Source organism: Grampus griseus, assembly GCF_964374135.1.
Source record: "Grampus griseus genome assembly, chromosome: 2".
Classification (NCBI taxonomy): Eukaryota; Metazoa; Chordata; class Mammalia; order Artiodactyla; family Delphinidae; genus Grampus; species Grampus griseus.
Window position 1 is genome coordinate 141,434,694 of NC_139018.1, and position 26,161 is coordinate 141,460,854.

Consider the following 26,161-nt stretch of genomic DNA (forward strand, 5'->3'; position numbering starts at 1 on the left):
GCCCGCGCGGGATGCGGTGAAGGGCAAGCGGCGCGGCGGCGGCGGCGATGAGTGCCTCGGCGGCCACAGGGGTCTTCGTGCTGTCCCTCTCGGCCATCCCGGTCACCTACGTCTTCAACCACCTGGCGGCCCAGCACGAGTGAGTGGGTGCGCGCGGCGGGGGTCGGCGCGTCAGGAGCCCCAGCAACTTTTCAGAGGGGGCCGAGCCGCAAACTGCAGGGCAGCGGTTCGCCGGCCTCCAGGGCTCCCGGCGGGCGGCCGGAGGAGGGGAGGCGCCCGGAGTCGTGCGGGCCGGGGTCCTCGCTTAGGCTGGCATCCCTGACATTCGGCGCAATTCTGGGGGCAAGTGCTGGGCGTCCGTTCTGTGCCCGCCCCGTGCCAGGTATCCGGGGTTACAGAGGTCAATAAGGCAATGCCCCTAACCTTCAAGTGCCCAGGGGCAGGGGTGGGGCGGTACACACACCGACAACTTGGGAGCTTGGTCTTATCTCAGGCTGTGCCTTGTTCGTTTCGCATTTCTCAGGAACGTTTCCATGTATGCACACACGCATACTTGTCATTTCGTATTAATTTTAGAAACTGTTGTGAATGACTAGCAGAAATAGCCCAGAACGAACAGACAAAGACCTGGGTTCTAGGCCTGGCTTTGGCACTAACCGTGGGGCCCGGCCTCAGTTCTCCTGTCTGTCAAATGGCCTATATTTGCATCCTATTGTCGGGATCCAAAAAGCCGTAAGGGCGCAGTGTTGTGTAGGATGGGCAGCGAGGCAGAGAGGCAGGGCAGTTCCATGCTAAGGAAATGGGTGGGGCTGAAGGAGGCCGCATATGGATTTGGTTCAAAGCCCTGCCTCTCCTCTGTGAGGGATCCCTGGTCAAGCAATGGGCACCAGTCAGCAGCCAGCCTGCTCCAGCAGTGGGAAAGGTGCCAGACAGACCCCCGGGCCTGCTGATGTTTCTTGCTCTCTGCGGGGAAGAGGAAGTAAACCTGTTATGTGTCCCACAGCAGTTGGTGCTAAGGAGATTGCATCAGTCTGTATGCTGCAGACCCCCTCCAGACCTGCAGGCTGTAGAGAAGTGTCTGCCCACAGGGCGGTGACTTGCTCCTCTCTCGTTCCTGGGGCCACCACTTGCTGACAGCCTTATCCAGATGGCAGCCATCCATACTGAGTGCTCCCTAGGCATGGGCGGTGACAGCCCTCGGTCTGACCCAGTCTTGGGGCACAACTCCTGGAAGAAGCATCTCTGGGCAGTGAATGTCACATGTCTGTGAATATAGTGCATGGAGGACCCTGCCCTCCTAAAATGGCATTATGGGCAGTTCAGCAAATATTTATTGAGTACATATTCTATGCTTGGCACTGTTCCAGGTGCTGGGGAAATAGCTATGAACAGACCGCAAGAGATTGGGGAGGCATGTGTTGAGATAGACATCAGCACAGAAAGTGGGGCGACATGAGAGTGATGGGGGGGACTGGTGGTCAGGGAAGGCTTCTTGGAGGAGGTGACTTGAGCTGCAGCAGGTGGCCACAGGAAGATCTGGGGACAGAGCTTTCCAGGTAGGGGAACAGGGAGCAGTGCAGGGAGAGGGATGTGGCTGGGTGCTGGGATATTTGGGAGGGGGGGCAGTGCAGCTTGTTGAAGGATCACATGGCATGGAGAGAATCTGAGGATGACTGAGATTTTGGCCTCAGCCACTGGGAGGATGGTGATGGCATTTACTGAACACATGGTGAATTATGTATTGCTGTGTATTGTTGAGCACATTGCTAAGCCCTGCAGAGTTTGGAATAATTGGTTCCAACCATTCTTCCTGTCCTCCTGCAGGTTAAAATCCCAGTAGCTTTTGATTCCTCCCTCTTCTTTCTCCACTCCTTCCCTCCAGCCCTCCCATTGTCTCCTTCTCCCTAATTCCCCGGGCTGGGCTAGCATGTTTCCTCCTTCCTGTTCCCCTGGCACTGGCCCTCTCTGGCCCAGCCCATGGCAAAGCCTCCCACGGGAGGTCCCCTTCCTGCCCCAGTGCCCTGTGCATTTCTGCCTCAGCCCACCAGCGCAGCCCACTGTGCTGGTGCTTCAGCCACACGGGACTGTTCTGTGCCCCTAGGACACTCCTTAACTTTCCCACCTCCTCGCCATTGCTCACACTGCTCCCTCTGACGGGGATGCCTTTCTCCCTGTAGCTGACTGTTGAAGCCACACCTGGGCTTTATGGCCCAGAGGAAAATGCCACCTCTTCCTCTTCCAGGTCCCTCTAAGCAGATGTGATCTCTCCCTCCTCTGAGCCCGGCTGGGTTGTGCTCTTCCCACAAGAGTTACTTTCCTGTGGTCAGAACTTACCTTCTCAGGCCATAGCTCCCCTTAGTATTGTCCTGCCCAGCACGGGGCCTCGTGCCTAGTGGGCTATCCCGTTAAGTTTGCATTAGTTGACTTAGTTGAAGCTTCCTTCCCACCAGACCTTTTACAAAAGCCTGAAAAACAGAAAAATCAGATTAAGTCGAGGAGTCAGAAAAGGGTGGGATCTCTCTCTCTGTCACACACAAATACACACACACACACACAAACACACACGCACACACAAACACTCTGCTCATACTCACCCATACATGACCGCGCTCAGTAGCTGTCTGTTCATGGAAGGGCATCAGTAACTCCCCGCCCCCCATCCCAAAACACACACACATTCCAAGACTAACAACATTTCCACCCTTGGGTTAGTGGCAGCCCTTACCCCTCCCCCCACACCCCGAGTCCCTGCTGGATCCATTTCTCCCTGTTCTGAGCAGGCCCTGCACTTGGCTGTCACTGGGAGACACAGGTGATCTGTTGCCCCAGTTTCTCTTCATTTTTTGCTCCTCCCCCAGAGGTGGAGAGCGTGAGAGGACACCGTGAACCAGTTCACACTGCTCTCTCATAGTCCAGAAGAGCACCAGCTATGTGACGGTGCTGGCTGCGAGCCTAGGTCCTTGGTAGGAGCAGGGATGGGAGTTGTCTCCTGGCCACTACCTGTCTCAGGCTGTGATTAAAATGTCTGTCAGCTTACATCACACACTATCCTCTTCCCTCTTCACCGGATGCTTCAGCCCAGCATCATGTTCCTGACCCACATTAGCTTCCTCTTCCATCCTCTCCTCCTTTGTCTCATCCCTACAGGAGGAGCCTGGAGCATCCACTGATGTGTACCGCTAGAAACCTCCTATTTCAGTCTCTTACCTGGTCACTGACATGGTCATCCTCATTCTTGTCATAGAACTATGTCATCCATTCACCATCCGTCCATCCACCCATCCATCCACTGTCCGTCGTCCATCCGTCCATCCATCCATTCATCCATTCACCATCCATCATCCATCCCTCCACCCACCACCCATCGTCTGTCATCCATCCAGCTATCCATCCATCTACCATCCATCTGTCCATCCATCTACCATCCATCCACCCATCCATCCATCCCATTTCTCCTTCCTTTCTTCCTCTTCCTTTCCCTCCCTCCCTCATTCATCCATCAATTCCTGAACACCTTAAAAGAGGTCCCGAGGCAGACTTTCTGTGCATACTCATCCCGGTTTCTTGGAAAAGGTTGCACGTTCCCATACCCCACCCCTGAAGTATTCTGATTCTGTAGGTCTAGGGTGGCATTTGGAAATCTGGGCGCTGCTGATGCCCAGAGCCCACTCCTTTACTCTTTAAGTGGGTCCTGGGGCCAGGTGCTGGGGACACAGCTTTCCTGGACCTGGGGCCAGTCTCCTTGGGGTCCATCTACCTGCAAGGAGCTGGATCACTTCCTGACTGACCTCTCTGACATTAGGGGCAGATTTCTGACTGGTGCCTAGCACCCATTCCAGCTGTAGGTGTGTGGAGTGAACTTCAGGATAAGTTCGTCCCTCAGATATTAGTAGGTATTGGTGGGCTGTGAAGGATACTTTCCAGGAGTCCCAGGGCATGTGGCAAACGTTATCCAGAAATCCTCTGTGATGGTGTGGAGGGCTCTGGCTAAGGAGTGGTGCTTGCAGCCTCTCTCAAGGGCTACTGAGGAGTGTAGCAGGCCATGGGAGTGGGCCAGGTGGTGCTTTGTCTAGAACTGGATGCCTTGTTGGTGTGGAGGAGTGAGAGAGAGAACATCTCTTAGGACTGGAGGTAGCCTTCTGGGTGAGAAAGCTCAGAGCCTATTGAGATAGGTTCCCCCCATGTAGACAGGGATCTCTTTTTCATCCACAGTGCCTGGCACATAGGGGTGTGCAAGGCATTTTCCCTCAATATATTTTTTAATGAATTAAAAACCAGATGATGAAATGACATGATGTTCCTAAGGTCACACAGGGAGTGGCAGAGTAGGTACTGGACTCCAGGTCCCTTGACTGCTGACTCCACCAAGCCTCGTGCCCTAGTGCTGTCCTGCTGAGGAGGGCCTTTGGTCCCCAGTCTCCTTGGTGCCATGCCCTTTCCCAGGAGAAAGACCAGGGGCTGTGCCCAACCTAGCCTCACCCTGGCTTCCTGGGCATGGGGTTGCATGCTGGCTTGGCTTCCTGGGTGTTGGGGCGCTGGCATCATTCTGGCCTTAGGCCCGGCCTAGGCTCTTCCCTCCTTGGATTGGCCTCGTCCTCTGTCCCCTTTGATGATACACACAGCCTGTGGCTTGTCCACCGAGAAGGTGTATGTAGTTGTGACTCCTGTGTGTTCCCTGGAGCTCGGTCTGAGGGTTTCCAGCTGGCCCTGAGAGAGGAGGCAGATTCAGTGGTTAGACCTGTCAGACACTGGGAACAGGGCTTGGAGGAGCAGGTGGACAGAGGCAGCGGGACAGCAGCAGAGGGCGCTCGGACACATGGTTCACCCAGGTGGGCAGGATGACAGGAGAGTGAGGACCTAGTATCTCTGGTCCCTGAAAGTCACAGGGGCAGCCCAGAGGGGCCCAAGTGCTGCGGATAAACTTCATGAACTCCACAGTGCTTGAGGGATAGGCAGAGGCAGAGCTGCGAGAGAATGCATTCAATAGCCAGGGAATTCCATACACCAGTGTGTTTATTTTGATAAGTGACCACCTCCCTGTTCTGGTCGTTGCAGTTCCTGGACAATTGTAGGGGTGGCTGCCCTCATCCTGTTCCTGGTAGCCCTGTTGGCTCGTGTCCTGGTCAAAAGGAAACCACCCCGGGACCCACTGTTCTATGGTACGTCTCCATGGGAGGGAAACACTTTGTGTCCACTTAAGAGCACAACACTGGGGTCTGAGGTCTCTTTCCCTCTGTGGTTGTGAATACTCTGAGCCCCCCGGTAAAGCGGCGGGAAGGGTGGGAGTATTTTTGTTCTCCTGTAAGCTAAAGTCTCTCCCAGGCTGCGGACCCCACCCTGTCGCAGCTGGGAGCCTGGTGGAGGGAAAGTCGCTGCCAGGGCCAGGCAGGACACCCCTCCGTTCCTCTCCCCTGTGCCCAGCCATGCTCTGACCTCTGGCCTCGGCTCTTTTACCAGCTCCTTCCTGGCTTCCTGCCTTCAGCCTGCTGTTTGCAGCGCCCTCCACCTGGCAGATGTGGCCCTGGCAGCCACGTGTAGGAATGTAGCCGTATGGAGCCTCAGTTTGCACATTTGTGTAATGAGGAAAATAATAGTATCAATACTTACCACGGAGGGTTGGTACCAACATTAGATACTAGTTGTAAAGTACTTAGACCACTGCCTGGCAAGTACGCTTGTATGTTAAAGGAATAAAAACACCACTGGTTGAGCACCTGTGGTGTGCCTCGTGTGACTCTGACCGCATTAGCAGTATCATTTTATTTAATCCTCACAACAAATGTCCTCCCTGCACAGATGAAGAATCTGGCTCAGAGGGTGCTAAGAAACGTGGTCAAGGTCACAGTTAGTGAGACAGCACTGACCCGCACAATTTCTCCCAACTTGCATGTAAAAAATGCTGAAGCTTAGAGAAATGATGTAACTTACCTAAGACCTGACAGCCGGTCAGGAGATGAGCTGGGCCTGTCTGAGTTCAAGGCCCCACTCCACCTGCCTTTGATCTGGCCTCTGCCCCCCTCTGCAGGCTGGTCGCCTGCTGCCGTCTTCCCCCGACTCCCTCCACACTCCGTGGAGCCCACGCTTAGCTGCGCTCATGTCTCTCGCAACTCCTCAGGGTGGAGGACCCTTGCTCCTACCCCCTCAGCCCTCTGTCCTCATGTCTGTCACTGCAGCCACAGGGCCAGACTGGAGGGCAGAGAATGTCCTTGCCATCTCTGACCCAGCGTCTGACACTCCTGTTGGCATCGGCGATTGTTGCTAGAATAGCCGAATGAGCATGTGCTGAAGGCTTCCTCTCCTGGGAGACACGCAGTGGCTGATCACCTGATGGCTCATCGCTGTCAGCGGGATCTGGACCAGAGGCCTGCACAGAGGCCCGGGGAGGCAGGGTCTACAGGGCCGGGCACGCGTGGGCCTTCTGCTCCTTCTGGGGAAGAGGTAAACGCAGACTCAGGGCAAGGGCAGCTTCCCTTCTCTGTGAGTTAACCTTCCCCTCTCTCCTCTCCATTTCTTTTTTCACAGCTGTTTTGATATTCATCATCAGATTTTTCTACCGTCCATGCCCATCACATAGTTTGACACCGATTTGTTACAACTTGAACGTGCAGCTTTATTGACAAACTGCCACACGCTAAATTTGATCACTCACTGTTTAAAAAGTGTTATTCCTAAGCTGTTTGTTGCTGGTAGTTTTCAGCCCGTTGAGGAGATTCTCACAACCTTAGTGAGATTCTCTAAGATGCTACGGCTTTCCTTCTTTAACATTCATCGGTTCCATCTCGTATCCATTTTTTTAAAAAATCGCTGGCCTTTCTTCTTAAAGCCACTGTCACTTGCACGTCAGCCACTGTCTGTCTTTCGGATCTCCAGCGTGGGATGAAGCAAGTGCGTTGGACACACCGTGAGGCAGACTGCTTGGTAACCATTGAGATGAATGATCTCTTTTGAGTCCATGTTTTAAACCTGGGGGTCACCTCTGTGCTTCCTTGGCCACTGGTTAATGGTTTTGTTCCCGCTACCCAGGTGGGATGCAGATGTGGCCCTGGCAGCCACGTGTAGGAAGTGGAGGATGGGTGGGGCAGGCTGGTAGAATCCTCTGGGACAGTCAGTGGGTGACTTTGTCACTCGCTACTCCCTGGGTCGGGAGGTGTCCTCTCCCAGCTCCACGACACGGGCAGAGATCCAGCTGCGTGCACAGGAGGTACGTTCTTCTAGTCCGTATTGACAACGTCCACAGTATCTTCTGGAAAACAGGAAAAGAAATCATTACTGGCGAACGCCAGGCTCTTAGGCAACGTCCCCTGAGCTACGGCTTTTTGAACTGCTGCTTTCTTTGCTCTAGTGTATGCAGTTTTTGGATTTACCAGCGTGGTGAACCTCATCATAGGACTGGAACAGGACGGGATCATTGACGGCTTCATGACATACTACTTGAGAGAGGTACGGGGTCGGTAGCGAGTACGAGCCTTGAACTAAAGGGTCTGCGACCCCAACAGCATTGCTCGAGATGGAAATCCTTTCGTTTAGTGTAAGCAGGGATGACACACGGTATTTCATTTGCTGCCATAGACACAGGACACTTAGTCACGTGGAAGGTGAAGCGGAAAGTTAGGATTGGATCGTGGGAGGCAGTTCTCCTCGGCGTTCGGTCTTACAGCTCCTTCCTCACACCCAACCCACCACCTTTCCCCTTTACTTGTATTTAATATAAATGAGGTTACTTTAAGTGAATCCAGTATCTGTGTATCTACTGTTATTAATACACTCTTCTCTAAGAAAGCCCAGGTCAGTCTTAAATGTATAAAGCCCCAAACACTGAGGCAGTTAAGAAAGCCATTTGATTGTGAGGATGAACATGCACTCCTCCCCCCATCACAGCATGATAGACCTACCTGGCACCTGACAGAGCTAGTCCTTTTTCCTTATTTTATGGTGTGATGAATCCAGCCCCAGAGAGGTTAAGTAACGTACTTAAGGTCACACAGGAAATAAGGAGCAGAGCTGGAAGTGTAGTCTTCATCTGTGTTTCAAACAATGGGGAGCTTTGTGTGCAAGCTAAGGGAGTTTGGATTTTGTCCCGCATGTGAGGGAAGATGTTAAGTCAGCGAACAGTGCAGTCAGCTCTGAGAAGGATGGGCTTGACGGGAAGGGTCGATGTCATAAGCTGGGACACCAGTCAGGAGGCTTTTGCAGGGCCAGCGAGGGCATGAAGATGGCCCAGACGGAGGCCAAGCATGGACAGTAGAGAAGGACGGACGGACTTCAGAGAACTTGGGTGGCTGGAATGAGTAGGTCTCGGGGATGAGTTGGGGGCAATGGGGAGAGTAAGGGCTGAGGTGCCGTCCTGATTCCTGCTTTTGGAAGAACGCTGGTGTTATTCAACCGGAGAGGGACAAAAGGGGAAATGCAGTTCCACAGATGTTCGGTGAGCAGACTGGGGGGGGGTCACAAGACCTGCTTTCTCCCTCCAGGAGCTCATGTGGCAGTGAGATGGCATGGTCCTAGGTGCAGAGACGGAGGCTCACGCCAGGCGCAGCGCGCACTGAGGAAGAACTGACTCTGGGAGCACTCGGGGGAGCCTCAGCGAGTTGGTGACGCTGCCCTCGGCTTTTTTAAAAATGGCAGTGGCCGTGGATGATAAACGTTTTCCAGATAGACTAGGGGGTGGAGGGCATGCCAAGGAGAAGAGACAGTGTGGGCAAAGGCTTAGAGAGAAGGGACTTCCCTGGCGGTCCAGTGGTTAGGACCGCGCTTCCACTGCAGGGGGCGTGGGTTCCAGCCCTGGTCGGGGAGCTAAGATCCCACAAGCTGCACGGCACAGCCAAAAAAGAAAAAAAAAAAGGAGGCTTAGAGAGGAGAAACAGCATATGTCTCCCCACTGCCAGCCTGGGGCACACGTGTGCAGGGATGATGCCGAGTTCATCTGGGGACGTGTGGAGTTTGAGGTGGGTAAGGAACATCCTGGCAGGTGTCCCAGCTGGCAGGGCTTTGCAGCTGTTGAGCTCGGGGAGGAGAACAAGGACCATCAGAGTACAGTTGGTACCTGAAGGTCTGAGAGGAAAGGAGAGGGGAGAGAGGAGAGGGCCGAGGGTGGAACTTTGGAGACCGTGGCCAGAAGATCAGGAGCCTCTGAAGTGGACTGTGAGGGGACAGGCGAAGAGGCAGAAGGAAAGCCTGGAGAGTGCAGGGCCACTGAGTCCAGAGCGGGGAGGTTTCAGGAAGGAGGCAGCCGCCTAGAGGGCCTGGAGGTTGAGCTGGTGAGGGTGGTGAGACAGGGTATGAGATGGGGGGCTGGGGTGTAACTGTGGGAGGGTCTGCAGGGCCAGGCTCAGGGACCCGGCTGCCAGATAAGAGGAGGTGGGTCTTGGTCTTGCAGCCACCAGCAGCTTTGGCAGGTTTTTGAGCAGAAGAGTGACATGTCAAGAGCCAGGGCAGCGGTGAGGTGAATCGGAAGGAGAGGAGAGAGGTAGGAAGACCATGTGGGAAAGGTCCAGTGAGGGGCACTGAGGGCTTGAACTAGGCCATGACGAGAGGGAGGGTTGCCTGGGGTGACATTATAGAGGTAAAATTGATAGGACTTGCCAACAGACTGCATAAGAGAACAAGGAATGAACAACGACCCTGTGGTTTTGACCTGGGTAAGTTGAATGGTGTCGCCATGAAAACAGAGAGGCCAGGTGGGGCTTGGTTGAAGGGGGAAGCCAATGAGTTAAAGGAGGTAAGGTGAGTTTGAAGGGCCCACGGACCAGACAGTTGAAGATACCCATCAAGCCACCAGGAGAGGTCAGCACTGGCCGTGAGAGCCAGGTGTGTACGCATCAATGATTAAAACCATGAACTTGGATAGTATTATCCAATCAAATCATGTCAGAGAGAAAAGATGTGGGCCAGGCATGGGTACTGAAGTATGACTCACGTTGTTTCCTCCACCTCTGTGATTTTCACTTGATGTGATTTTTGAGGCAAGATGACAGAGAGCAGTCTTTGCCCCAGGGGAGTGCAGAGCTTCAGAGAATCCCCTGCTTGGTTGGTTGACTGATGGGCTGGTTGATCTGCTCTGTTCCTTGTTGTAGAAAGGATTTAAGGCATCTTAGGAAAACATCTGAAACAAGGCAGGAGATCACAAATGTGGGAGAAAGAAGAAAGGAAAGTGAGTTGGAGCCAGAATGACACTAAAAACCTAGGCAAGTTTGACAGTGATTGTACAGTAGCCACCTGGAAACATAAGCACCTGGGAAAGGGAAATGTCGTTCATCATATAATCTGTGTTTATAAAATTAAAAATTTCTCGGAAGTATAGCTCTTCTTGGTAGTATAGTTTCTGCTAGGAATTAGCTCTGTGACCTTAGGCAGGTCAGGTAACCTCTTCCAACCTCTGTTTGCTCATCTGTAAAATGGAGTCAATCGTGTCTATCCCATAGTGTTGTTGGGAAGGCTGAACGAGGGGTTGGGTGTGAAGCTCTGAGTATAGTGCCTGCCGGTCTGTGCCTGCACTGGGGACAGAGGCGGGGGAAAGGCGTGCCTTCCTCACACTCATCCCAGCAAGCCTCTGGGTCAGTATGAATTTTGAAGGTCAGCCAGTGGCTCTGGTCAGCAGGATCTTCCCTGGCCACCCCTTCTGCCCAGAGCCAAACACCTTTAGTCACAGATTAGACTTGGCCTCAGTGAGTTCATCATGCGGCCAGGACTGCCTGTAACGCCATAAGTTTTGCATCACTGTGCACACCTGTGTTGACCTAGCATAGGCCAGGCATTCTCTTAATTCCACTCCGTGTGGCAGACCCTAGTTCTGGCGGCTCCAGGGTAAATGTATATTTTCATGTTTCTACCAATTGTGTCATTGTATGGGATTAAGAATAGTTTCATTTTAGCAGACGAAGATGTCCTGCTGCTTTATTTTACTTTCAATACAGGTCTGGTGTTCTGTGTTGAAGTGTCTGAGTCATATTTAAAGTGGACTTCTGTTTAATGCTTTCCTTAGGGTGAACCGTATCTGAACACGGCCTATGGGCACATGATCTGCTACTGGGATGGCTCTGCTCATTATCTGATGTATCTGGTGATGGTGGCAGCCATAGCCTGGGAGTAAGTCAGTTCGCCTGGTGGGTGTGCCTTTGTTACCTTAGCAATCGGTAGGCGGGTAGGTAAGGAAAATGGATGTAGAGAGGCACAGACACAGGCAGGTACACACGGACATGAATCTAGGGTCTGTGGAGACAAGTTAGACATGGCTTTATTTTTCCTTGTGTCACTGCCTTTCGAACATATGCCTCTGGATTTCTCCTCTGCCATGATGGACAGCTCGGGCAGACCCCCTAACTTTCTGATTATGTTCTCTTATAAGAGCAGTCTCATTTTCAGAAATTAAAGCCCAGCACATAGTAATTCAAAACTTCAAACTCCTATCAGTTCAGAGCTCTCTCTCCCTCCAGTTCAGGCTTACCCCTGAAGCTTAGCGGCCTAGCGGCCTGCTTTGAGGCTGGGGTGCGTGGTCTGTCCCTTGATTCCTTCTCAGCTTGCTCTGCGGCTGGCTCCTCTGGGAGCATGTGTGTATGTACATGGGGTTAAAGGAAGCGGGGCAGAGTCTAACACGACAATTGCTGTTTTCTGGGAATTGGTAGCCTCCGTTAGGACATGCTGGCTGTCTTGTGGGGCACATGTGTGGGTTCTTGGAGACCCCTACCACAGGAAGGAACCTCTGCATTACACTGATCCCTGAAATGAGCAATGCTCTCCCAGACTGAATTTGTGTGACTCTCCTGCCCATGGTGGTACACCCACAGCTTCTTTCTGCTGGGGCCTCTGCAATCCAGGAGGCACGCCCTTTGGGGTGGGGATCCTTAAAAGATGGCTCAAGCCCAGCTACCTTCCCAGGCCTCCCCTTGGCTCCAGGTTAGAGAAAGCCGTGCATTTTGCCCCACACCAGGTTGAAACTCAGCTTGACCAGCTGTCCTGTGCCCCTCCCATGCCCTCAGTCATCCACTCAAGGACAGTTCCAACTAATTTCTGGACTTTTCTAAGCCCCCCCCGCCCATCTCTTCATGAATGTTCCCAAGCTCCAGGGAACACATCAGGTATTTCTGAGAATGCTCAGGCTCTGCTTGCTGCCAGGAGTGGGCCAGTGTTTCTGTGGTTCGGTTAGCATCCAGTTGGGGAGGAAGATTCTGGTCTGTCCCCCTGCTGACAATCCCAGTCACTGTGAATGGGCCTCTTGGGATCTGATGCATGTGGCCTGGGGGGTAGGGCAGGGCAGGAAGCACACAGTATTCTCCACTTCTCTTTCCCGTCAGAGAATCTCTTTTTGAATTTCTCATGGCCCCTTATGGAGGTGACTGTCAGTTATCAGTTGCAAACACTTTTTGTCAACATCGCCTATTAAGATTAGGGGTATGTGTCTAGCAGCTCCTTCAGAACATGGGGTAGGTATCACTTATTATACTTATCTCTGGGGCTTTAGCTAAAATCCTGTGACACCAGGGAAAGTCCACTTAACATCCTACTAATAATGGTTTAAAATATGGATCCAATTTTCTGTGAACCTTCTTTTTACTTTCATGCTGTGAGTTTCATAAGTAATAGTGAAAGGCAGGACTCCTTTGATAGTGATGACCATGGTATGGTTTAATAGATCAGTGTAGCAAGCATAATTTCCTATTCAAAAGGACACAAAGAGGTTCTATAGCATATCACATATGGAAATGCAGTTTGATCACCAGGGTTCCTTGTATTTGATTTATTACTCTTGATTCAGTACATTTTGGCTCATGTACTTTACTAGTTAGAACAAAGATAATATTGTGGAGCATCTTATACTAATAGTATTCTAAGACAAATGTGTTAAGTCAGGATTTTTTTCATTACAGGGAAAGTTATAGAACCATTGGCCTATATTGGGTCGGATCTATTATTATGAGCATTGTTGTTTTTGTGCCAGGAAACATTGTAGGTAAGAAACTTTATCTTAAAGTTCACTTTCCTTTTCTGAAACAATAGGAATTGTTTTTAAATAGGGAAGCTATTTTGGTTGTAATAGAACCAAGAAATTCCAAGTATACCAAAAAAGCTGTTTTGCAGAATTACTCCTTTTCCCTTCCATCTCACCTTCTAAGAAATGCTTTTGAGCAGTTTTCAGAAGTATACACTGAACAATTAGACTATCTAATATCAGTGTTTCCTGACTTTTAGAAGGATCTAGTGGGGTAAGTATTGTGTTTGTGGCTACATTCAGTGTGAAAATATTTCCTACAACTCTTTGTATTATATATAACTCTTGACACACCATGGGAACTTGATAAATGTACTTGAAAATTAAGATTCTTGAAAGCTAATGTAGAAGAGTTATTTATGCATGCAAGAAATCAGGATATTATATTGTCTATTTTTAAAGTACTGTAGATAGGGCATGCCTGTTAATAAACACCTAATAATTTTAAATTGACCTGTTTTTGGTCTCATTAAAAATACTGTCTGGCCTATATCAAAATTTTAGATGACTTGAGACGGGGAGGTGTTCTACATGTTGTGTTTGGATATACTTTTGACTTTCTCTTTTTTTCTCTTTTTTAAATAGGGAAGTATGGAACACGCATTTGCCCTGCTTTTTTCTTAAGCATACCATATACTTGTCTTCCTGTCTGGGCTGGTTTCAGAATCTATAATCAGCCCTCAGAAAATTATAATTATCCCTCAAAGGTGATTTTATTAAGTTAAATGTAACCTGTTCTCAGACTCGCAGGGCTCACTCATATCCACTGGATACTGGACTGAACCATGCCTCCAGGGATGGAGCCTTTGGAGCATTCAATCAGTGTGATGGTGCTGATTCTGCAGCATTGGTTCACACCTTAGTTATGGTGGCCAGAACGGTCTGTTTCTGCGTGAATATATCTGCTTTGATTGGCCAGGCCATGCTTTTTGGAACTTCCTGTGCCAGAGGTTGCACTGGCTCTTCCCATCAGATTCCGCATTAGTGTGTGGAGCGTGAGGTTTGTCTGGGGCTGTTAACAGCCTGGAGTCTGAGCACCTGGTCACCTCTTTCAGAGATATCTATGCACTACTGCCCCAAAGGGAGGCTGGAGATATACTGCTGTTCCAGGTAGCACACACAGACATAGGGTCTGATTACCAAGAGATCCAGGCACATGGAGACTGGCTACAGGACGTCTTCTGAGACACCTCCCTTCCATTCACAGCCAAGGTGGTCAAGGTGAAACAATACTGGCCGGGCAGGTACTCTGTTAAGGTCTTCATTTCTAAGCTAGTGACATTTTTCTAAGTTTCTCTTCCTTTCATAGGTATTAGATCCTTAAGCAAGATCCTTTAAGCAAAATTGATATATGAAAATATGAGTTACTAGAGATAATCAGAACACGATTCTTCATTTTACAAAAAGACTTACAATAGAATTCATTAAAATACATTTTAATTTACAGACACTTCATTTGTAAACATTTAGACACATGCTATGTAAACTCAGCTTGGCACATTGACAACTGGTACTCCCTTACACCCTCTTGAGGAATGAGGTGGTTGTTAAAAAATAAGCGAACAGTAACCATAGCCTTGGTCCTCACTCGGCTCCATGTCAGTGTATCAACACCGTTCCGTTCATGTTGTAAGACACATAGACTGTTCATTTAAAAAAACTGTTAAAACACAGTGATGGCTGGGGAGAAATAGGCATTGTCATACAGTGCTGGGAGGAACATAAATTCAGAATCGCTCTGCAAAGCCACCTGGCAGTGTTATCAACCTTAACAAATCTAACTTTTTAATCTAGTAATTCTACTTCTAGGGCACTATCCTAAGAAAATCATCAGAGATGCTGTCAAAGATTTATGTACAAAGTTGCTCATCATCACATTAAGTGTAACAGTGAAAATGCCTAAATGTCCAATAATCAGAGATATGGCACTTCCATGTGATGTTGTTTCAGAAGAATTTTTAATAATGTGGTAAAGTACTGATAGGTAGACAGTGAGAGGCAAGGGAACAAATGCAAAATTGTTTATACATTAAGTCCTAATTTTGTGAAAAAATAAATGTAGATTATATATCATACATACATATGTAGTACAGTGTGTGTGTGTATATATATATATATAACTATATATGTGACTGGAAAATATAACAACTGTTAATAGAAGTATGATGGGTTAATGGTTTATTTTTAAAAAATGAGTATATTTTACATTTATAATCATAAAAATGCTTTTTCAAAAGAAATATGGCCTCATAGAGCCAGAAGGGCCCTTTGAGATCACCTGGCCCAGTCTCATTTCACAGATGAGGAACTGAGACTTGAGGGGAGAAATTATTTTCCTGTTGCATGGCTAGTGGTTTTGAATCCTCAACGTTCTCTTATCACCCATCATCATTGTATCTGTGTTTCAGTAGATCTCAGATTATTCTTTGGCACCTTGGGCCTGCTCATTAGTTACCAACTCTACTTTAGGTCATTCAAGAAATCCAAGCGAAAGATCTGCTGAGAAGACCATGTGATTTAATGTTGGTTGTGTGTCTCCTTCTGGCAACTGGATTTTGCCTGTTTAGAGGCTTGGTAAGCATAAGAGATCATAATAACATAAAGTATATTTTTAATCAGATTTCCTAGTGCACTAACAAAACATACCTCCCATTAGAGCCTGGAGGCCTGGACCTGCTTCCTGACTCTCCTACCCTCACCCCAGACCTCTCCTCCCAGAGGGGTAGGTCCCTTCTGGGCTGCTCCATACCACCTCCTTCAGGTCCTTGGATCAAGCTCTGTACCTGAAAAATTAGCCATGAGTCTCATTCTCTTGGTTCCTTTGATGTTTCTGATTTGAGTATCTTTGGTAAGGGTGGTAACTTAAGACTAGTCAGACTGTGGCACAGAGCATCCATGTGTTCTCAGGAGTAGGGAGATGGGATTGAGGAAGGGGTGTCAGAGTACAGTGTTAGACTCCTGGCCATTTACTAGCTGTGTGGCCTTGGAAAAACCACTTAACCTCTTTGATCCTCAGTTTCTTCCTCTGTAAAATAACAGTACCTACCTTACAGTACTGTTTGAAGATTAAATGAGAGGGCCTTATACCTAATAAGCGCTCAGTAAGTGATTGCTCTTACTATTTTTATTGATCGAGGATCCTTCACAATATCCCAGTTGCATGGTTTATTCTCAGTAGCAATAAATTTGAGCAGCCAGAATTATACGGGTAATTATATTCAGCTTTAATGACAATTACTGTTCTAAGGCTGCTGGCATTGCACAGCAGTTGGGGGGCAGAGTGGCAAGTGTAAACTGATGCAGCTGATTCATTGTTTTGGGGCGGCTAGCTGGGTCAGGGTGAGTAGCCTTAAGAGCTGTCTCCCTCTTTGGATCATCAGAAACTTCCTGGAGCAGAGCTGGCTAATAGGAGTGGCATGGGGAAGGGAAGTAAAGGAGAAAGCAGGGCCCATAGGCTGTGCTCGGACCACAGAGCACTGAAACCATTCTTTGTTTAGTTTGCTGTAATTCCTAACGTCAAAAGAACAAAAACAGCAACAATAAAAATGAGCCCCAACTGTTTTCTTGCATAGCCATCTCCACTCCCCTGTGCACATGAGAAAAACGTGTGCATGGGCGAGTGTGTACCCTTTGGTAGGTGGGGCTTTTAGGTTGGGGCCCATTTTTACCAACTCTGCCACTGACGTGTTCATGTTATTTAGGCGGGACAACATTTATGGCTAAGGACACAAGGAATGGTACCTGAGGGAGGTGACTCAGAGGGGACCCAGTAATGTGCCAGAGAGACACTTTGTCTGTTCTGTGGCCTAAAGTCTACTCTGCCGTGACTAAATCTGCTCTGCCCTCTTTCAAAGTGGATATAGGAGGTGGCTTCAGAGAGGACCTCACTTTCAAATCATTATCCTTTACTGCCCCCAAAGGCCATTTACTCTGTGAGGCACTGGAGATAGGAGGATGCTATTTCTGAATCTTGCAAAGCACAGTTAAGATGAATTTGGTATAGAAATGTACTTTTCTTCCTGCCGGGAATAGTTGGTGAGTTATTCCCAGGAAAAGTGAAACTGATGATCTAAAGCAAGCTGTGCTTTGGTTAGCCAAACCTAGACATTTAAACTGAATACTCGGAAGATCCCAAGAACAGGGCATTAGTTTCCAGTTCCTTCTCCACTATTAACCTCTACTTAATCTCTTCAGAGTAAATCTGTAGAATATTTATTTTCTTTCCTTTTTTACTGATGAGCTTCTAAAATAGCTTTTGTTAAACAGAAAGCAGCTTGTGACTAAACCTGGCACGTTTAGCCTTATCAGCAAACATAAGAACCAGATGTGACTGTATCTTTATAATGCATTCATTTTTGTTCGTAGATTGCTTTGGATTGCCCAGCTGAGCTCTGCCGATTATATACGCAATTTCAAGAGCCCTACCTAAAGGATCCTGCTGCTTATGCTAAAATCCAGGTCAAGTAGTTATGAAGCCTAAGATTTTTCTAAAATTAATTTTCTTTTTTTTTTTTTAAGAATGGGAAAATGTGATACCATGTAGGAAATAGGAGTTAACGTTTTCTAAGGCGAAAATGTTAATTGATGAAAATGTTGTGCTTTTCGTAAGGCCAGATTAACTATTAGTTTACTGATGACGTTATTTCCCTGTTCAATGTAGATGCTGGCGTATCTGTTCTATTCCGTCCCTTACTTTGTGATGGCGCTCTATGGCTTGGTGGTTCCTGGATGCTCCTGGATGCCTGACATAACACTGATACATGCTGGAGGTCTAGCTCAGGTACTAAGAATATGCTGTTAAGAAAGTTTATTGGGGATGTGGCTGTCATTGTTGAGTGTCTAAAAAATATCTCTGCTCTGTGTTTTAGGGTTGGGAACAGTTATTAGATATGTTGTGCCCTTTGCTTTACAGTTCTTTGGAAGACATTTCTGCATTATTTAAATCTCATAATCTGGTAGGTGCGCCATTCAGTTAGTTATACAGATGAGGAAACTGAGGCCCAGCAAGGTTAAATGATTTGTTCAAGGTCACATACCCAGCAAGCGGCACTGCTGTTTCCCAGTCTCTGAACACCACAGCTACTGAAAGAGAATTGAGAGCTGTTATCATTAAGATGTCTATCTGAATTTAAGATTTCAGAAGTTCACTATATTATGCTACACAGGACCAGGGAAACCGGTTTTAAAAAAGTTCTGCTCCTGGGAAGCTGGGCCTGTCATCCCATTCCTCCCCTCTGCTACTTAGCCAAGCCTCTGGCCTACAGTAGATGTTCAGTGAATGCTTACTTCATTGAACTGGGAATGAAATTATCTATGGAATTATCATTCAAAGCACATTTTTATAAGATAACAACCTATCAAAACAAATTGATCTTATGAACAAGGAAGAAAATTATTTTGTTCTTTTCTTACTGTAAATTAGAAAACCCAAGTGAACTCATCTTTTAAAATCATTATCTTTGTCCCGCTCTTTTTAAGCAGGCATAAAAATGAGGTTCATCCAGGAACTCTAGGCATATACAGTTAATTATACTTACGGTATAATTATGATGGCAAAAAGACACACTAGAATTTACAGGGTTTAAAACCAGTAACAGCATTTATGGGTTAATACACGGGGCTCAATCTTTGCAGTCTGAGGTACTTCTTCTTAACTATAGAATTAGAATATAAATATCAAAAAAAGTTGATGCAGTATTCAGAAGTAGTGGTTCCTGTCCTTTCCTTGAAGGACATAAGGAAAGAGAATTAGTATGTACCCTCTGCAGACCTCTGAATACCTTATTTCTCAGGCCTTGGTGTGGGTCTTTATTTCCATCTTTCAATACCAACTATAAGGTGATGACTTTTCATTTCCCATCTTTAGCTCAAACTGTTCCCAGACTCTTATATTTAATTCCGAACTCCTCCTTTTCACTTGGGTGTCTTACTGACATCTCAGATTTAATGTCTAAAATAGGACTCCTGATCCGCCCCACAACTTCTCTTTCATCTCCCCATCTCTGAAAATAGCCCTTCCTGGCATCCAGCAGCTCAAGTCAAAAATGTGGAGTAGTTCTTTACGCTTCCCATTCCCTTACCGTCTACATGTAGCCCATCACTAGGTCGGGTTAGTTCTCTCGCCAGAGTAATTTGCAAATCCACCACTTTTTTACAGCTCCACTGCCACTACGATAGTCTGAGCTCTCATTACCTTACTTCATGCAAGGCAAGCCATGCTAAGTGTTTTACTTACCTATTTGTGTAAAGACAGACAGGCCGTGTGCTCTGCTGGAGTAGCAAATACCCAGTGGTTAAAAATAAAGTTTTATTTATTGCTTGTGCAAAGATCATGTGGGATATTTTCAGAAGTCAGGCCTGGCACCGACCCAACTGCAGAGGAGGCTGATACATGTGGTCTTCCTGTCTGCCTCAGAAGAAACTGTGTGAACACATAGCATCATCTCTGCAAGTTTTTCAAAAGCCTCACTTAAAGATAAGCAGGCCGAGACCCAGGGTAGTTACTTGCCTAAGGTCACAAAGTTACTAGAAGAGGGATATAAAATCCCACCTGACTCCAAAGCCCATATTCTTCTCTGTTGTGTTATCCCTCTCCTCATGCAAACAACTAACTATGCTCCAGAATCCTACAGCAGAGTAAGACTTTGTACGTGGCATGTAGGAGTTAGAGGACCTTCTGGGAGTGGGAGGCAATGACACCTGAGCTGTGGGCTTTACTGGCTGAATAGACTTCAAAAGACTGCAGAAGCGTTTAGATGTTGGAGTGTGCCCTGGTTAGAGGGTACAGAGGGCCTCCCACTCGCCCCACTCTTACCAGCCCCTTGATTAGATTGTTCAGGGTTCAACATCTACTCATTACCCGTGTGCTCTGCCTGCACAATCCAGCTTCCTCTGCATGCCATGTACCTTGGTCTGCCCCACACCAGGCCCTGATGCAGGAACACCGAGTGTCATCAGCTAGGAGGCTGGCAAGAGTGAGGCCAAGTGTTGGACCTGGTCAAGTCTCAGGAGACAACTTGAGAACTAGGCAGAAGACCTAGGCCAGGGCCTAGCCATGTGCACAGGGTCAGCAGAGTCAGGAGGCTTAGGATGGTCAGAGCTTGGGGGCGAATGGGTACTTAAATCTGTAACAGTAAGATGAACCCTACCCTGTACCTGCTGGTGAGGCTAAGCTTGCAGACAGGCACCTGTGACTCCAGCCAGGAGGTTCTGGGAAAGGCAGTGTGGATAGCAGAGCGGCTGGCAGCAGCAGTGGCAGTTTCAGCCATACGCCAGGCCTTGAAGAAATCTCTGGTCTCATCCATCACTGCCCAATTTGCAAAGGTAGCCTGAGGCTGTCAACTAGATTCTATCAATGTCAGAAGGATGTTTCTCCCAACCCAACAGAAGAATGGTGTAATCTGAGAATTATGTGTCTGACATTCCCATAACTCTTAGCTGGGCTTTAATATCTACCTATTCAGAGTGTTCAGCCTAAGGAAAAGTTACAGATCATACTGCAACAAAACAGTGCATATGAAGCGAATACTTGCTCACGAAATGAATTCTCATCTTGAGAGGATATCGGACACATTCATCATAGAAGCTCTCCATTACCTTGATTAGCACCCCAAGCTTTCTAAAACTGCCATTCCTAATTTAGAAGCTTTATGTATTCATGATCCCACTAACTTTATCAATGCTTTTATTGTAAGATCTAGTGAACTCCCAAGAACCTGTGACTTAATAATAAGAAAAAAATCCTTGAAAAACTTCTTGACCAGTACAAGTCAATGGAAAACATGGTTAGTAGTTATTAGGTCCCTCATTTCAGACCATTTAGGAATCTGCCAAACCTGCTGCCTTCAGAAATCAAAAGATAAATCAAAAGGTAAACTAAAATGCAATAAAACCAGGACACATTTTACACCGAAGAGTTCCACTGGGGACTTTAACCCAAGGGTCTTTTCATATAAAATTAAAGTTTCAAGTCTAATTTGAAAAGTATTACAGGCTATTTAGATCTACTTGTTAGCATTTTTTAATCAATTGAAGAATTTTTCTCTGCTAAAATATCACTGAAAATTAAAAGAAAAGATATAGTTAATATGGTTAAGACCATGAGCTCTGGAGGCAGACTGGTTCGAATCTCATTCACTGATCACTTCAGGACCTTGGTCACTCACCTCTTTGATCCCGTTTCCTCTTCTATAAAGTAAGAATAATAATAGTACCTTTCTCATAGAGCTGCTGTTAAGGATTTTATGAGGTAATATGTGTAAAGGGCGTAGAGCAGTGCCTGGCACATTATAAGCTGTGGGCCTCTTTGTTGCTTTTGTTAATGTTGTTGTTAGAAGCTTCCCAGTAAGAGTTCGGAGGAGAAATGCCTTATGTTGCTCAGAAGATACATTAATCTGTAGCTGTGTGTTGCGTATAATTACCTAAAAATCAGAGAAACTGGAAGAAAGCTCTGGGACAGATTCACAGTGGGTTTGGCAGGGAGCCTGCCATGCCATCCAATTAACAGCTCGCAGCCATGGAAGCAGGAGCAGTTCCACTTCAGTCAGGCAATGCCAGTGCCCCTTCCCACCTGCTGCCTCAGACTCTCCCACCCCCTGGCTATGCAGGTGCCACATACTTTCTCACAAAAGGGTCTGGAGGCTCATCTGTGGATAATTTGGTTGTCAAGAGTTGACTCTACTGGGGGACAAGTTTTATTAAGTTTTTTCCTTTATGGAAGCCTTTAAGAAAACCTGAAAGTAAAGGTTTAGGAAGAACATGGATAATTGGGATACTAAAGCAAATCTCATTTTAATCATTTGCTTCTGATGTGATTCATCACTAAACATCTTTTTTAGTATTAAAACTAGAGCTTGGGTTTAATGTCTTTTTACATGCTTGTTATCCTTTGGTGGAGACAGTCTTGAAATTGTCAAAAGATCAGCAAGGGAATCTAAAAACAAAGGGCCCTGGTTTTCAAGCAAGTAGAGTGCCAGATCATGAGCAAGCATTTCACTTGGGTTTTGTATCTGTCTGTGGAAGAGCTCCATGTGCTTGGCACTGTCCTAAGCACTTGACAAAGATCAACTCATTGAACCTGTGTAACAATCCTATGAGGTGGACTCCTGCTTTTCAGGTGAGGAGCCAGAGGTAGTTACATACCTAACACAAGGTCATATTGCTGGTTTTCGGTGAAGCTGGGATTTGACGCTGTCAATCTGGTTCCAGATTCAGTGTTCTTAACCACAAGACTATGGCGCTCAGAAAACCCTAAGAAACGGTAACACGGTTCTAGATTAGCTATTTATACCATATCAGCCAAATAACCTGGCTACTGTCCCAATGTTCACATTAGTTTTTGCCTATAATATTTATGTGGACACACAAAACTCTTTCAATTCTCCTTTCTGGAACCAAGATTGTGATTTTTAGTCAAATTCTTTCCAGGCTGTCTCTATAGGAAAACACAGCTATTAAAATTTAACCTTTTTCTTTGACTTTATTGCCTCATTTTCCATCCCAACCATCCATTCTTAAAAAAAAAAAAAACCCAAAGTAAATCTCTTAACTAAATTTAAGGTGAAAAATGATTTAGAATGAAGTAGAAGAAAAATTATTAGGGGCTCGACTTCACATCACTGAATTTTGGAGAAATTTCTGGGACCCATAACTTGAACATGTAATCTTGGCCATGTGTCAGTTCAGCAGCACTGAGGTCACCAAGCCACCAGATCCTACTAGCACAGTGCTCATGCTGAGCTCTTCAGCCCTGTCATAAGGAGGTCTCACGTGCTGGTGGGAAAATCACCCAGGAGACACGGTGCAGCCCCTTAGCAGCTATGTGCTTGGGAAGGGAACCCTTCTCAAGTGAGACTGAGGGTTTTCTGAAACTTCAGCACCCTGGAAACTGGACACCATATGTCTTGGGAGGAAGCTATGGTTGGATTGCTCACTCAGCTAGAGGTGAGGCCACTATAAATACACCCATTAGAACCATGAGCAGTACTGGAACTGCAGAAAATTGGCCTCAGGCTCTTTCTCTCAATTACATACCTCTTTTGATTAGAAATGCAATCATCTTTGCCCCTTGTTAAACAATTTTGAAGCAAAAGGCCTACTAAAATAGGTATAAAAATAGAGAAATGCTTTGTAGAAGCTTTTTTGTATTTTGACAGTCACAAGACCATTACTGTTGAACGTTTATTGAGCTCTAACAATGTGATAGGTGCCACACAAAACATCAGACACAGTACCTGCCCGGTGGGCTTACAATCTAATCTAAGGACACGATCATTTTTTAATGTTGCCATGAGTTTGCTGTTTGTGAAAATGAGGTATTAACTGCACCGGTTAGTGCAGCAAAAAAGCCTACGAAATCAGACTCTTTAGCAGGTTCCCTATGCAAGTAGGCATGATTGCTCATATTATTCTCTCAAACTATGGTCCGCATTTCCCCAAATTTGGTGATTTTTTGAGATGTGTATAAGTGTCTATAAAGATAGACACCAAATGCACATTTCTTAAAACCATGGTTCAAATCTGGCCTCTAGTCCAGAAGAAAAAATTTAGTTACAATATTCAGAAAAATACTGTTATTCAAAATAGGCCCTAGAAGAAAATAGTGACAGGGGCCAAGTTCCTGTTCAGTGTTCCTAGAATGTCCACAAGAGCAGCTCCTCAGGGCAGCCTCTCAAATGCCCTTTACTCTCAAGGTGTTTTGTCTTCATAGCCCAGAGATGAAATATTTAACGTTTGCTGGGTTCTGTTTGGGCATGTGCCCCGGGGGAGGTGTGTTTGAGGGCAGAGCCCTCTCAGTGCCTCACATATCACAATGCAGACAGACGATTCCTGCGTTGGCATTGGCGTTGGTCCCTGGGTCCTTGGCAACACACCACACTAATTTAATTTCTATCTCCAGAAAGCAGCAAAACTACCAGAGGCCCCCAGAATGTATCAGTAACTTGCAAAAATGTAACCTGTTAAAATCTGTCACTGATACAATCTGTATACATACTGCTTATGAAAACTTGTCCTTTGCTCATCATAGTAAAGTCAAGTGCTAAGTAACACTTTTATCTGTGTTAACCACTTAGCAGAATAAACTGATTTATTAACCACTTAGCAGAATAAACTGATTTCATATGGAAGGAAATGTAAGATAACTCATATGTATTTAAAGCAAATTATTTAGTTTTCATTCTTGTTACTTCTGTGCCTTCTTTAGATTATAGTATCTTCTGTCTCTTCACTTTGATCCTGATGAACTAAGTCACCACTTACTACATTTAGATTCCCAATCCTTTGTGTATATCTTGAATTTCAGTAAGATATGAAATGCAGACTCCAGGACTGCATTCTGTAATGATACAAGGATCCTGAGGAAATACTTTCACAGAAGCCTTTTCTAATAGATTCCCCTGTGCTTACGAAAAGTATCAAAAAAGACCAACTGGCACATTCTGAATGTATGTTCTCAACAAGTAATCTAAGTACAAATGGGAAACTCTTGCCTTTCTGTTTTGTAAACTCAGATTATGCTGACAAGCCATACTTCTAAATAATTTGATTTGAAAAGGTTGCCTGCATGTATATTTGCCATTTTATAAAGAGCAACCAAATCCCTACGCCCACCCTTATCTTACAAAACAACCCTTAGTATTTTTTAAGTTGCATAAAAAAACAAATATGTGAATAAATAAACAAACAAATGCATAATGAAGGCTTTGAGCTCTTGCTCCAAGGAGTAGGTGAAAGAACTGATAAATGAAGCTGAGGCCCTCTCTCAGTGCTTCTCTTTAAATAGTTAGGCTAAAAATATTTTAAGCTGTCTAAACTCTGTACTTGCTTCATTTTAATTGGAACACATTTTGTGAGCCACAACTGAGTTCCTATATAGGATATCTCCAGAAGGTAAATCAGGAAAAAGCAGATTTTATTCAGATTTTTTGTCAAATTGAGCCACTACTGTTTGGTATGGGGGCACTAGATGCGTTAAAAAACAGCTAGCCTGATAAAGACGTGCTAAAGGTTTACTTTATTTGAAAAGTTAAGTCAAGAATAGCCCTAAATTCAATGAAATACTGAAGACGATGGATTGTTTGCAAGTCCTGGTTTTGAGGGCACAGGAGCATGGTCTGAATGAACCATTCAGAACTCATCGTGCATCCAACTAAACACAAAATTCATGCTTACCACCCCCCCCCTTTTTTTAATGCCACAGGCTCAGTTTTCTCACATCGGTGCTTCTCTTCATGCTAGAACTGCTTATGTCTACAGAGTCCCTGAAGAAGCGAAAATCCTTTTTTTAGCATTAAACATAGCATATGGAGTTCTTCCTCAGCTCTTGGCCTATCGCTGTATCTACAAACCAGAGTTCTTCATAAAAACAAAGGCAGATGAAAAAGTTGAATAAAAGCATTATTTTATGTTCTTTCTCTCTAGATTACTGACTTTTGTTATTTTGGTACCAATATTTGGTCCCATTCCACTCTCTTCCCATACAGGAACATTTAAGAATACATAAATTCTTGCTCCGTACTGTATATGTGAGCTATCATAGGAATTATGTGGATAAATTTTCTTTTTTTGAAGGAAAATTGAAGTTATTCAGAAAGCTTGTTTAAAGAAATATATTTCAAGTTATTTGTGAATAAACTTGACCACCTATCTCAATATTCTGTTTGCACACTTTAAATATAAGTGAAAAATTACAATTTAGCTCCTATAATAGTGAGCATGAAAAGGAAACTGTTCAAAAGTGAAAATGGTCTATGCATATTAAAAATTTCAAAGTAGCAAATACAGATGGAGAAATATTTTTGCATATAAGATCTATATGTTTCATTATCAACCTCAATATAAAAGACAAATTATCAGAATATTTAAAAATGTTGTTTGAAAAATGTTTTCCCAAGGAAAGTATATTATTTACTGCTGTTTCAAAAATTGCTTTTACTGAAATTTTTCTGTGAGTCTAAGTAGCTAAGGAGCGATCTATAACTTTATCATTACCCTTATTTTATTGATGACTGGAAATGTTTCTATTGTATTTCTATGTATATTTTTAATAAATTATTTTTGGTCTTTTATGAAGACAAATCTTACTAAATTTGAAACATTTTGTATATTTTTTTTCAGAAAAAGTTCTGTAGTCTTTACGCCTTTTGTTTTAAAAATCTGTCAGCTATATTTCCAGTT

The 26,161-nt window shown here is 45.8% G+C and overlaps 1 protein-coding gene across 3 annotated transcripts; it reads left to right on the forward strand.

Annotated features, from left to right (window-relative positions):
• TM6SF1 (transmembrane 6 superfamily member 1) lies at positions 1-26,159 on the forward strand (the record flags this gene model as incomplete). 3 transcript variants are annotated; one of them, XM_082648163.1, is made up of 10 exons in its annotated part: positions 1-139; positions 5,056-5,159; positions 7,343-7,440; positions 10,982-11,085; positions 12,864-12,946; positions 13,571-13,692; positions 15,455-15,559; positions 17,351-17,443; positions 17,646-17,765; positions 25,185-26,159. In XM_082648163.1, exons 1-10 carry the CDS (start codon positions 48-50, stop codon positions 25,374-25,376), a joined length of 1,113 nt encoding a protein of 370 aa, XP_082504289.1. In that variant the 5' UTR covers positions 1-47. The 3 variants fall into 3 exon arrangements, with proteins under 3 accessions (XP_082504289.1, XP_082504291.1, XP_082504290.1); XM_082648164.1 differs by lacking the exons at positions 1-139; positions 10,982-11,085 and having other exon boundaries at positions 5,145-5,159; positions 25,185-26,149; XM_082648165.1 differs by lacking the exons at positions 13,571-13,692; positions 15,455-15,559; positions 17,351-17,443; positions 25,185-26,159 and having other exon boundaries at positions 17,646-17,731.
• Positions 26,160-26,161: the final 2 nt, after the last annotated feature.